Below are 13,958 nucleotides of genomic sequence, written 5' to 3' on the forward strand. Positions count from 1 at the left end.
TTCTTACCTGACTTAAATGTGTGGGATCTGCAATAATCTCTTCTGCCAAATGGACAAGCTTATCAATAACCTGATAAAAGACAGACTCTTGTACTTTCGTTAATGTTTGCAGACAGGCAATAGCTCCCCGGCGCACCTCTCTCACAGGATTGCCCAAACTGATGACTAAGGAGACCACCACTGAAAGCAAATCGCAGTTTAGTAATAAAGTGGCATCAAAGTTTTAAAATTCAAGAAAATATTTAACCATATCAACTAAGCCAATTTAATTGAGTAAACATATATTAGGCAGACCATACCTGGCGATGATGGAGATGCAAGCTGACTTCCCTTCCCTGTAGACTGCGATGCGAGTAGTGCACGGCCCAAGTAAAGGGCTCGAGTCTGAAGTACAGCACTTACTGTACGGTTTAACTGGTTGCCAAGGTTACAATTATAGCTCCACAGAAGCGACAAGAACTTGAAGAGATGACTGAGATCAGGCAGGTGGGTCTGAAATACCAATATTCATTAATTAGAAAAAAAGGGTAGAATTACAAAATCATATTTGATCAGTACAGTATATAAATTTACTTTAAATTAACTTTACTTTTCTCCTACTGGTGATCATTTTTATGACATAACCTCAAACACAGACAGTGACCTAATTCAGGAAGTGGTTACGTGCATTGGAATCCAATTATTCTCCCTGCATTTGGATGGAAAAAACATAGTTCGTTTTTAACCAGATCCGATTATATTTACAGAGAACATCTGTACCAGTACTGAATAAACAGGAGCACCATGAAACTTGGCAATCATTGTCTCAAGATCATAAATTTGTTTACAGCTGATGTGCATTTCAAGATTATAATTTTCCTCTTCAAATCCCTCCAAATTCTCCCACCATCCTGTCCTCATCTCCTCCAGCTATTTTGTCCCAGCCTCCTTTGACACTGAAACACTGTACATTCCTACTCCTCCTTCTCCATCATCAATCCTGCTCCATCAGTCTTTACACTCCTGTTGTTTGGAACCCTCTGTCTATGTTTTGCTACCTCTCGCCCCTCCTTCCAACTGTTTTCAAGCCATTCCTTTACCCCTTCCATCTCCTGCTCAGTGCTTGTATCATCCTCTTGTAAAAAGCACTAAATCATTCTTCTACATGAGGGGGGCTATAAAAATGCACGTAATAGTTGTTGCATGCAGACAAAAACTAATAGATAAAACAGATAAAATAACACAGAAACATTTATTTTTTAACTTGTTGGCACTTGACCAAAGGTTTTATTCTTTGCAGGATTTCAGGCGGTCAGTAAATTTGTGTATTTTATTATTCATAACATATTATACATGAAAAATAAAACAAACAAATTATCATGCAAGTTTTAAAAACCACCAGGCAAATGGCATTTTATTCAATATCTTAAGTTGTTCTTCTATCATAATTATTTACATTAGGGTCATTGAGAATGCAATGAGTATGTAAATCCATTAAATGCAGGGCATTCTGAGCACTACAATCAAATTATTCAGTTCAAACAAATACTGAATCCAAAGTTCCCACCTAAACTGGCTCTTACTATTTTTTGTGATTAGTTAAATAAAAATTAAAGGACGGAGGTAGTGGAGTTAGAATGAGAGAAATTATAGAAAAAGGAAACCGGAAGCAAGCAGCTATATAAACTTTCATTATAAGAGGCATCCCAAAATGCCTAATCTAGATATCGAACTGGAACTACAAAAGTAATGTCATCAGATCAATCCCATAGAAAACACTGTATTAATAACTGCATCGACAGACCAGTTTCTGTGTTCTCTTGTAATGCTCTCCTCCTCTGTGCCCAAACCAGATGATCAGACATCTGCTCACCTTAATCAGAAGCTGCATGAGTGTCCTGAAGCTTCCTGCAAGCCTTCCTTCACTAGCACCACAAATAAAAAGGTCGAACACATCAATCAGAAGACGAAGATAATCACAGCTTTGTCCATCCAAATTTTCAGGGTTCCACCAAGTCTGATCTGAAAGGTTGTAATAAGAAAACACAAGTTGAGTATGGTAGCCTAGTGGTTATGGTAATGAATTGGTCAGGAGTTGCGAAATTTAATTCAGTAAATCTGGCAATTTGTGGGGCAGCACCAGAAAAATAACCACGAGGAGAGATGGGAGTAACTGCCCTCAACATCAAGGCAACACTAGACCGAGTTTGGCACCAAGGAGCCCAAGCAAAATTAATGTCAATGGGAAAACTCTCCAGTGGCTGGAGTCATACATAACACGGAGGAAGATGGTACAGGTTGTCAAGGGACCAATAATCACTGCCCATCAGGCAGTGCACTTGGCCCACCATCTTCAGCTGCTTCATCAATGACCTTCCTTCTATCATAAAGTAAGCAGTGGTTGTTCACTGACCATTCTATAGGGTTCAGCTCAATTCGTGACTTCTCTGAAGCAGCCCATGCCAACCTACAAGAAGACCTGGATAGCATCAAGGCTTGTGCTAACAAGTGGCAGGTCTCAATACTACTTCTGGGATCATGCTGTGTGGAAAATGGTTAATGTGTTTGCCCCAGAATCACAATCATTACACTTGAAAGTAGTTCATTGTATGCTTGAAATGCTTGAGAGATATTTTGCTAAAGAAATGCAAGCCTTTCTTTCCTTTTTCTCTTTTTGCAGAAGAGTAACAGTACAAGAGATTTAGTTTCTGTTGCTTAGCATTACAATCAGGTTATTAGAAGTGTTGCATTTCTCAGTGCTAGCATCCCTCAACCACATGAACACAAAAATCGTACAAAAACACGACTCCTCAAAGAGGCCCTTCTCTGGCAAATGCAAGGTTGTCTTTAAAAGCTGGAAACAAGAGATTTATAATCTCGGTACTTTTAACTGTAACTTTTAACTATATACTTGTGTATATTCTTTTCCCTTTGTGCATCTAATAGTTGCAGTTAAAAAAAAGCCTTTTTATTCCTATCAAAAAGGTCCACCAAAAGCATAACCCTTATTGCTTAATACATCCAGCAGGGTATTTTCAGGATTCATGATGAACAAGGAGTGCAATGTTATTTCTTTTGTTCTATTTTACTTACTCCCAGCACTGCCATTAAACTAGAGCTTAAATTCCAACTTGAGCATTCCCACCATTAATCAACCACTTTGACTACAATCAACAATTGAATGAAGAGGACAATATTCTGCATCACATTTTGTATTAGATGTGACAGTGGGAAAATCCCACACCAATGGAAGCAAACCTATTAGAAACTCTATTAACTCCACAACAGCGAATGAAAGCCTGAAAAAGTTGTTATGGATCTCCTTTCTCATATAAGAAAGTAAGAACTTTAGGAATAAGAAAAGGCCACTAATAGAAAACAAGCCTATCTCTTTTAGAGATCAACCCCCTATGCCCACCTTCTCACCATGTCGCTCAGCCATTTCTTTATTCAAAAAAAAATGTATGCAATTGTCGCTTGAACCCATTTATAACATCTTCTTCAATGGGCTTTCCTGGTAACTTATAACATAACTCTTAGTACCTTTGCCTGAATTCCTTTCTTAATTCAAACTTCATTTTAGCTTATATTCCCTGGTACTTGAACCTTTCACTAGAATTTGCCTGGATTAATTCTGTCAGTTCCCATTGCAATCTTAGATGCGCTTCAATTGGATTACCATGATGTCTCCAATTTTCTAAAGAAAACAAGCCTTACTCCCTTAACCTTTCCTTATTACTTTGGGACATTTCTAAGAGATGTGATAAGGTGCTAAATAAATGCAAGTCTTTAATTTAAATTCCTGACACCCAGAATCATCTTTGTTTCTTATTTCTTAAACTCTCTCAAGTGCATTAGGGGTTCAGAGGAACAGAATTGCAGATAAGGTCTGACCCAGTAACATATAACCTCTTTAGATTTGCAATTTATGCATCTGCTAATGCAGCCCGGCACCTTTTTTACTTTATTGATTTTGCTCGCTATAAGTGCAAACAAGTCATTGTCTCTCAACCACACCACGAAAAACAGATTATTTGGTCATTATCACATTGCTGTTTGTGGGAGCTTGCTGTGTGCAAATTGCTTGCCGTGCTTCCTACATTACAACAGTGACTACACTTCAAAAAGAACTTAATTGGCTGTAAAGCATTTTGGGATGTCCTGAGGTCATGAAAGGCGCTATATAAATACAAGTCTTTCTTTTTGTTTTTATAAGATAATGTCAGCACAGATTGACAAGTGAAAACGTGAAATTCCCTGAAGTAGAGGGCATACTTGCTTTTCTTGCATTCACAAACAAAATGCTTGCAAAAACATCCCTTAAAAAAAGTTACAGTTGCAGTACATTCTGCCAGATGGAGTTAACAAATTTTGAACGTCAGCCATGCTCAAGAACAATTGGCTAATCAAAGAACTGTCCCATTTTATGTCAAGCAAACAAATACTCAGTACTCGATTTTTGGTTACATTACTTCCATTTGGTGCCTTCTATTCTCTTGCTTTAAATTTTTTTTTTATTAACCATAGCAGCAAATCATGCCTTTCCCAAAGTGTGAATATACGTGGGTCTCACATGCTCAAATTGTCAATATCCAATATCCCGATTTAAATAACTCACCTTTCAACAGCGATTCAGGAGGTTTGAAAGCAACAATAAAGTTCTTCAACAACAAAGTGAGGATAAATCCAGTTTCTGTACTTCCAGCATTGCCAATCTGTATATTTTCCACGTAGTCAGTAAGCAGCTCTGCCGGTACCGTGTTCCCTTCAACAGAATCAAGGTGCCACTTTTGAGAAACCTTCTGCAACGTTGAATGGAGAGAGTGATTAGATTCACATTAAAGCATTTAGCAAGCAAGTTCTTCATGAATTGCTGAAATTTTTTTTTATTTGGAGTGGGTTTTGGGGCTAAGAGGAGGAAGAAGTCTTCGGATCTTAACATTTTCCATTGCAATCCCACGGTTTCATCTTGAGGGGAAAAAACCCACTGATAGCTTAATTTTAAAAAGTGTACTCAGTTCTTGGTCTATCTTCCACTGAAAGAGGTGCACAAGTGTTCCAATATCCTGTTCAATCTTGTCTCCATCTAACTCTAGTGCTCCATTTACACAAACAGGATTTGCTGGTGCAAAAGACTGTCCTCCCTCATTCCTTTTAATTTATCATTACATTTTTATATTATTATATTATTGCAGCTGAAATAATTGTAAAGTGTGGTATATGTTCACAACTGTTTGACACTCAGGATGGCTCAGAGCAAGCCACTGTATATGTTCCAGAGTGGATAGAGAATAAAGTAGCATTAACTCATACTGAATGGGTCAGTTCAAATTTGCTAGTGAGACTGGAAGGCAATTGGCTTTTAGTCTGAAAACCTTTGAATAATTTAGTTGAAATTTGTGATGGTGAAACCTATCTTGTGTGTACTAAGCATAAATATATTTACTTCATAAAGGTGTAACGGGTGTGCGGACTACAATATTTAACAGCTGAATGGGATGAATACAGGAGTATATAGAAGAACCCTGTAAATGTGGATATATTAAAACTTAAAAAGACATTATGTAAGATGCCGGAGTGGAAAACACTGTGCCATAAATGGGGTACACTTAGGATTCTCCATTTGCTGAGTTACTGAGCTCAGCTGCAATGATGAGGAAAAAACAAACATCAGAGGAAGTTCCCCTGGACCAGTCTCATCCACCTCTATTGGTTTCAAAGCTGTTCTAGTGGAGGCACGGGATTGGCGTGTCTGCTAATTTGCTTGGAGATGATTCATGGCACAAAGGGCTGGACAAGTCGTAAAAGATCTTATTAATTAATTTTTAAAAAAACAAATTCTTGAAAACATACCACTGATAGTTACTTAGTTCTAAAATTACGTTCCCTTCAACAAAGGGGTGTCCAAACTATTTTGTTATCCAGACTCAACAGCCATATCCTGAATACCAAGGAAATTGGGAACTAAAAAAAAAGGAAACATCCTCCCAGATTGGCACTTTTTTGCATAAAAGGTGTTTTTTAAATTAAGATGCAAAGAAATAAAGGTCAACTTCCAAAGTGTGGACTTTCCTGCTAAAAGACAGTGACATAAGTTACCACCACTTAAGTCAGTTTAATTACACTTTTACTTCATGCTCAAACACAAGTAACTTTCTTCTACTGATTTCCAGTTATAGACCACCGCCACTGCAGTGTGTACCATCCACAGGATGCACTGCAGCAACTCGCCAAGGCTTCTTCGACAGCACCTCCCAAACCCACGACCTCTACCACCTAGAAGGACAAGAGCAGCAGGCACATGGGAACAACACCATCTGCACCTTCTCTTCCAAGTCTCACACCATCCCGACTTGGAAATATATCGCCGTTCTTTCATTGTCGCTGGGTCAAAATCCTGGAACTCCCTTCCTAACAGCACTGTGGGAGAACCTTCACCACACGGACTGCAGCGGTTCGAGAAGGCGGCTCACCACCACCTTCTCAAGGGCAATTAGGGATGGGCAATAAATGCTGGCCTTGCCAGCGACGCCCACATCCCATGAACGAATAAAAAAAAATCAAATATAATTAACAGATGTAGTAGTAGGTACAATAAATTAACCCTGGACTCAACCTTGGAGAGAAAATAAAGAAACAATTTGAAGACAAAAAGGTAGAATTAGAAAAGCACATTTTTAAAGTTCCCACAATAGGTCAGAAGGGAAAGGCATGTAACTGAGTCATAAAAACCAGGATGTCTCAGGTTTGATTTCTGGTCATGCTGAGTTAACTGATACTAGCCAAGGCGGCAGTAGTACTGCTACAGTTGGGGAGGGGGAAAATTAGCCATACCTCCCACTCCTCACCCCTGCTGGAAAGTGCATGTGTACAGATGTCAGACAAGGACAAAAGCCAGCTTGTTATGATACCTCTCATGAGGAACAATCTGTTGATTTAGGAACAGGAGTAGGCCAATTTCCCCGTTCAGTATTCTCTGCCACTCAGCAGCGTCAAAGCTCACTCATGAAGAATGGCAATTTGGGTGAATACCAGAGGGTGTACGTGGAACTGTAATGGATTCGGAAATAATTGCTGGGAATTTCCTCAGGGGTTCTCCCGATAAGTAGTTTGGTGGAAATACCAGCTAAACTGCATGAATTCGATTTCCACCGATCTTCTGCCAAAGTTACAGCAGCCGATCATGAGAACCCCCGAAGAAATTCCCGGTGGAAATCTTCAGGAGAGGAGAAAGAAAACTAGCAAGAATGAAAAAATAACACTCCCTAGTTTGTAAAATTCTAGGAATGAACTAAAAATACTGGCGTCATGTGATTTTAACTCTGAAAAGCTGCTACAGTCATCAAAAAAGTCAAACATTTTTACCACATCTGAATCTTTTGCAATTAGCTTCTTCAGTTTTTTTTCCAGAACACTGTATACTTGCAAGGCAATGTGTAAACAATCTAGTTCAGATTGTTTCTCCAAGGTCTGAACTAGAGTAAAACTTAGTACATCAGAGATCAGCTTCTGCTTCAGGTTTGAGGATTCTTTTCCAATGACTTGTACAAGATTTCTCATCTGCAAACAAGGCAATAAATATAGTCAAAATTCTCGGCAACATTAATTGTATTTTATGCTGCTCATGGCAAAGGCCCCCTTTCCTGTTCCCACTTACTACCGTAAAACTTAACTTCAATATCATGAAATTGTATCATAACTAAATCACTTTGATCCTTCCTTTAAGCAGTTGTTTATGCATCGTGTTATATTTAAACATTTTCTAAAAGTGAAGTTAGACCTGTTACAAATATGCTAGCTTTATTGTTGGTAATAAAACTGGTGCAAATGTTTAATTCTGTGATCCCAAATGATGATAACCAGTGTCTGTGTTTTGGGAAGAAAAACAGCACTCATTTTGAGTGAGTATTTTTAAGCAATGATCAGTGTCTCAAACATTTTCTCTACCTCTTTGACCAATCATTCTATTCAGTATATTTAATCCTCACTGCCCCCCAAGCGAGGTAGCTGTATATATATTTAATTATTCCAGGCTCACCCATTCTCCGCATAGACTGTCTTAGACTCTGCTGTTGATATTTATTTATTTTGTTCCATTGAACATACTTAATTATCTCCAAGTTGTGTCGCGGAATATATTTAACATTCACGATATTTATTTAATTTCAATTTCTATAATTATTTTCCCCTCCCTAGGCTCAGCCACTGAATATGCTTTGAGGCTTGCTCATTAATATTTATTTATTTCATTTTTCAGTTGATTGAGTATAGCCTTCCCACTCGCCCGCTCTCGACCTCCCCGCTTGCTCCCTTCCAGCCCTGGCCTACCTCCCTGTCCAGGCCCTTCTGCTTGCTCACTGGATGCCTGTGATCAGAAGACAAGTGATCAGGAAGGGTCTGGGTGGCTGTGGTCGTACCTTGGGACCAGGGCATTTACATTAACTCAACAAGATAACACATGCCCCATCTGTCCTCCCAGAGAGAGACAGAGTCATTGGTATGACTATTGTTGTAGCCCTGAATCTGGCTGTTGGTCTCCACTGGAGATGAAAGGAAAAGGAGACTGGGAGACAAGTAGAAAGAGGAAGTGTGTCAGAGGCATACAGCGTTGTAGCTGTAGAGAAAAAGAGATGACAAGAAAGATAATACAGAGAAAGAGTGAGAACAAGAGATATAGACGGAGAAAGTGTGAGAGTGGCAATGAGATAGAGGCAACCAGAGAAAGTATGCAAGAGGCATTGAGAGATAGAAAAGAAAAATAAGGAGGAATAAAAGTGAAAGACAAAGCCATAAAATGAGAAAGAGCAAAGGATCAGTTACAGAGACGATAGACTTAAAAAAAAACTCATGTTTATCCATGAGCAAGCTATAGAATCAACCAGTGTAATATTAATTGTTTAAGACAAGAGTTCCACAGTAGTAGATAAGCCATCCAGACCAGGAAGATTCCAGGTTTATCCCCGGTCTCTGCTGACTTGGCTATGATCAATAGCCTGCCAATACTCCCTGTCAAAGCTCACATGAGTAATGGCCATGGTCAAGAGCACGAAGGAAACACAGGAGAGTACAAGACTGGGAAAGACTCTGTAGTTCATCTGACCAATCCCCAAAATTGTTCACTCCCTCAAATAGTTATGCCAATTCTCTAGGAAGAAATCAACACCTTATTTTTAGAAACACAGTTTGATAATGTTTCAATACTGCACCTCAAGTTTAATTTTCTTAAAATGTATCACGTTGGTAACTATTGGACTAAATTTTTCACTTACTGTCTGAGCCCTAAGAGGAGGCTCCATCAAACACAAGTTATTCACCAGAAGCTGGATCAATTTCTGATTTGCCTCACCCACAACTTCTGCTGAACTACAGCTGTCAATTACTTTTTCGAATGCTGTGAAAGAAACAAGATTGATAAAGCCAGCTTTGTGCAGAGAATACAGCACTGGTAATAACATAATGAGCGGAAATACCTTAAAAATAATTTTTGAAGTCCAGTAATTCCTCCTGTGTGTAACTAGTATATGGATTGTGCTCAATGAGAGCTGCAGAAATGCAAATGCACCATACGGCAAACTTTAAAATAATTTATTCCTGGAGATATCTATACTTCCTCACCTATGGACCTTATTCCAGGACCAGCTGAGTGGACAAGCAAATAACCTATACTTAGGCCTCTAACTAAAGTGCACGTCACGGCTCAGGATTCTTTGGCCATTTTTCCCACAGAAAAGACTTGGAAATATGTGGTTTTTAATGTGTATTCTAGCAAAATCTGTCTAAAACGTATTAGTTTTTCCAGGACAGCCCCGTGCTGAATGGTAGATGCATAGGCAAATAAGAGGTATTTAAATGCTGAATGTGCAGTTGTTTGGCACAGATCCCAAACAAAGGCCAATTTGTTTGCAAAAATTGGCCATTCAGGAAGACATCTACCACCTTGGTGTTGACCATTCTTTGAAGAAAGTCAGTCAAGCAACTACACATGTTGAGAAGCTTTTTCCTTTGGAAAAGAGAAGACTAAGAGGAGAGATGATAGAGGCCGTTAAAATTATGAAGCAGTTCACTAGAGGGGGGATGTGGAGAAACTATTTCCACTTATGGATGAATCGAGAACAAGGGGACATAAATATAAGATAGCCACTAGCAGATCAAATAATTTAGGAGGAATTTCTTTACACAGAGTGGTGAGAATGTGGAACTTGCTGCCACATGGAGTGGTTGAAGCAGATAGCATTGATTCATTTAAGGGGAGGCTTGATGCATACATGAGGGAGAAGGCAATAGAGGAATACAGGGTCAGGGTGGGAAGAGGTAATTAATAGTGTGAGGAGGCATGAATGGAGTATAAACACTGGTACAGATCAGTTGGTCCGAATGGTCTGTTTCTGCGCTGTAGATTCTATGTAACAATTTGAACCAAGTTTCACCTCATCCAGCATTAACTTGGTGCACACCTTCGGAAAGACTGAAGCAGTACACGTGAGTTAGACATGGATCTCTCGTCCAGATCATAAGGGAGTTTTACTGTTACACTCCTCGGTCCTGTTATTGCACAAGTAGATACAGGGCAGTGGAAGTCAACTTCAATAAAAAGGAGGCACTCAAGCTGTTTACGGAAACAACTGACACCACTGTACCCAAGATGATACCCAAGGTCGTCTCAAATTCATAACAGTGCACGTAAAACAAATGCAATCCAACAGCATATACGTTTAAGAAAATTATATCTTTCAACCCACACTTTAGCTATTTTTCTCCCTTAGCCCCTCATCACTGTATCACCCCCAAGTGAATATACAACATCCATTCTACAACTGTGCAGTGCTCCATAATGGTGGACTAATTGCACCGGGTTACTGAATTACTCGGACTGATAAAATTCTCAGTGAATAAAAAGGAAGGAAAGGCTAGGGCGTACCTTTTGATCGAAGAACTCCCCTTTTCACCAAGGAAAATAATAGCCAACAGAATCTTTTTCCCTTTTTAAAAAAAAATGTTTTATTGCCACATGGAGACCCTCAAATAGTGCTCGACTCCCTGCAACGCCCACCAGGTGATATCACTGACAGGGAATGTTCCAGAGTAGCTCCAGTGTGGAGTTTGGGTTGGCGGTCAGCTATATCACCAGAGTGGCCTTGTGGAGAAGGTCTCTAAGTTGACAATGTATCAAAACACCAAAGAATTAAGACATTTGTCACTTTCCTCTAAAAAAAATAAAATACTTTGAACAAAGTTCTGTTAAAAAAAAGTTAAAAAATGAAAATAACGGAGTATCTTGTCAATAATCTTTGATTAAAAATCACTCCAGTAGTTTGGAGGGCAGTCAGCATCACTCATTGCGCGTGTTTGAGTACATGCAATGTTTGAGTACATGCAATGTTTGAGTACATGCATCGATCGCTATCTTCCAAAGCTCAACGTGAGCAGGCTGGGAAAGCACAGCTTCCTTTTGTACTTATGTGAAACAGCCATTACTGCTTCAGTGCAGTGCATTATAAAGGGGTCATGAATATTTTTGTCTCAGCTTTGCCCCCACCCATTTTTTCCTCTTTACCGTACTTTTTTCTTATCCTTTTTAAGTTTACACTGTCTTGTTTATTTTTCTCTCCAGTCCATTTTTCCCCCTCTACTTTAAATTCTTTTAAACTTGCAAGTGGCTCTATCATACTATTATTTTATTTCCCCTTGCTAAAGAATGGAACTAACACAGAATCCACAGCATTGGTGAAAGCCCCAATTAAATCTAAAGTCCCTATAGTTTTGATAGGGATCTTTCACTGGTGCTATGTTCCACCTCTTTTACATCCATGGTGCTCAAACAAGAGAACAGAATGGAGCCTGAATTAATTGGCATAGTGCAGACAGGAGATCATTATCTCCTGCACAACACTCCTGCCAATTGCAGGAGAGTTGATAAGTCCATGAATGAGGCTGGATCCTGTTAAGAGCCAAATAACAAATACACCTGACAATGATCACTATTCAGTTTCACTAATTCTTTTCCTCAGCATTTCAGAAGTCATTAAAAAAAATTGCAGTGTCTCAGAGCATTGGTATTCTGTTCAGGGTGATGGGACCAAATCCAAATGCTCCAGCTCCCAATCTTACCCCATCACAGATCAAAACATTTAAATAAAATACATACAAACTTTAAGAGAAGATAAATTCTTATTTTGAAAATGTACACCAAACAGAAGGCAGTTATTAATTGCTTGTGGCAAACACCGTTACCGTTATCGCAAGGAAACACCTTTTACCTGCTGGCCAGCCAAGGAGCAGTGGAGTCATGGAGCAGAAACCCGAATTAGCAATAAAAGTTGTTATTTTCTGCTCAGCTGATGTTTTGGCTGGGTTGGTCACAACGATGTACGGCAATAGTTCCATCCATATCTGATCAGTCAGCGTTTCATTCCCATTATACAATCCTCCTGTGCTTAAAAACTTAATTGCCTCTTCAAGAACAACACGCCTAGGAGCAATTACATTACAGAAAATTTAACATGCTGCAAATATTTAAGGATATCAAACAGTATAAAGAATTACAATGAAGCAGTGTCTTCACTCCCCATCTTTTTACAGCAGACAATAGTTGGGGTTGATGCAAAGTTTTCTTCCTCCAGTGAATGGTGATATTGGACAACATACAATTCTTTGTGAAATTATTAATTCTGTTCATCAATTGCACCAAATACTCCACGATATTTGGTGCCCCGCTGAAGGGGTTAAACTGCTTTCCCCACCCCCAACCAAAGTTAACATTTTCTAGTCAGTTTGCTTCTCTGACAAGTTTATTATGCTCACTCTGTACAATTACAACACATTAATCAATACAGATTAGGACGGCCTTGGTTTGATCACTGGCTGAGTCAGCTAGTGCAGCAGTAAAGGCATTGTTGTTGGCCAGAGTCACTGGTGCCGGAGGTGCGTGAGGATGGGATACGGCTAGTGTTTCAGCTCCTGTGACTTACGCTGAAAAGTACACGGCAGTGGTGAGGTTGGGATCAGGCATGACTCTGATGTCCTCTGTTAAAGCTGACATATGAGAACCGCCACATGGACGACATATTTGATGGCAGCCAGCACCTGTTGAAATGTACCCATTCATAAATCAGCTCCTTCAGGAGAGGGAGAGATAAGGGAGGGGGACGACATGATGCCGACCGAAATCTGTCATAACTCTACTTTTTAATAATTTAACTGTTTATGTTATTTATACAGTGAAGTCCTGTCCTTAAAATGACACCCACCAATGCGCACTCTCAGAAAGGTCCACTCGTTGAAACAGTGACAAAAGACAAGAAACTGTCTCTTCTGGACCAAGACATCCAGAGAAGGCCTACAAAAGGAACAGAATAAAGTCAAAAATTTAGCAGTAATACTTATCCCTCTATTAAGCAAAAGCTTAGCTCCACCACAAGATACAAAGGACAGCATCTAACTATATCTGCCACTGGTGAACTGCTTCTTATGACCTGTGTCTAACCTGAGCTGTCCCTTTAAGGCCACTGCCCAAGGACTTCTCCCTGAGGGAAGTGGTCTGAAAAGGCACTTTCAGTTAGAGGACAACTGTAGCTGCTTGTAAATTTTAAACTCTGGGGTCAAAAGATTGTTTTGCATCTCTTGAACCGTGACGCCTGAAGCATGACAGGTGTACACTAGACACAAGATATTTATATAGATAATCCGTTGGTTGTGAAGTGCTTTGAGGCATGCTGATGTTATGAAAAGTGCTATGTAAATGTGAGTTCTTTATATAGACAGACAAAAAAAAGTTAAATACAACTGACTTATTTGGTTCTGAAGTTTTATTCCCATTCAAGTTTGAGATAAAATGAAATCTCTTCTGCAGGTTAAGTTCACATTAAATGTGAGATAATCCAAAAACAGGACCAGGCTCCCCCAAAGTATAACGTCTGCCTGCAGTAAAATACCAATTCCCTAAAAACGAGATGAGGCAACAGTTCCCACTAATGTAAAGC

General features: G+C 39.4%; 1 protein-coding gene across 2 annotated transcripts in view; it reads right to left on the reverse strand.

The window, feature by feature from the left end:
* heatr1 (HEAT repeat containing 1) overlaps positions 1-13,958 on the reverse strand; it is a 72,723-nt gene that overhangs the window by 37,939 nt on the left and 20,826 nt on the right. For both annotated transcript variants that reach the window (XM_067988720.1, XM_067988719.1), the window contains exons 14-21: positions 13,227-13,315; positions 12,237-12,448; positions 9,249-9,370; positions 7,345-7,539; positions 4,598-4,781; positions 1,853-2,001; positions 300-492; positions 8-180 (exon numbers count right to left, since the gene is read on the reverse strand). In XM_067988720.1, coding sequence (XP_067844821.1) covers positions 8-180; positions 300-492; positions 1,853-2,001; positions 4,598-4,781; positions 7,345-7,539; positions 9,249-9,370; positions 12,237-12,448; positions 13,227-13,315 — 1,317 coding nt within the window. The remainder of the gene's footprint in view (positions 1-7; positions 181-299; positions 493-1,852; positions 2,002-4,597; positions 4,782-7,344; positions 7,540-9,248; positions 9,371-12,236; positions 12,449-13,226; positions 13,316-13,958) is intronic.

This window comes from Heptranchias perlo, chromosome 8 (genome assembly GCF_035084215.1).
Source record: "Heptranchias perlo isolate sHepPer1 chromosome 8, sHepPer1.hap1, whole genome shotgun sequence".
NCBI classification, from domain to species: Eukaryota; Metazoa; Chordata; class Chondrichthyes; order Hexanchiformes; family Hexanchidae; genus Heptranchias; species Heptranchias perlo.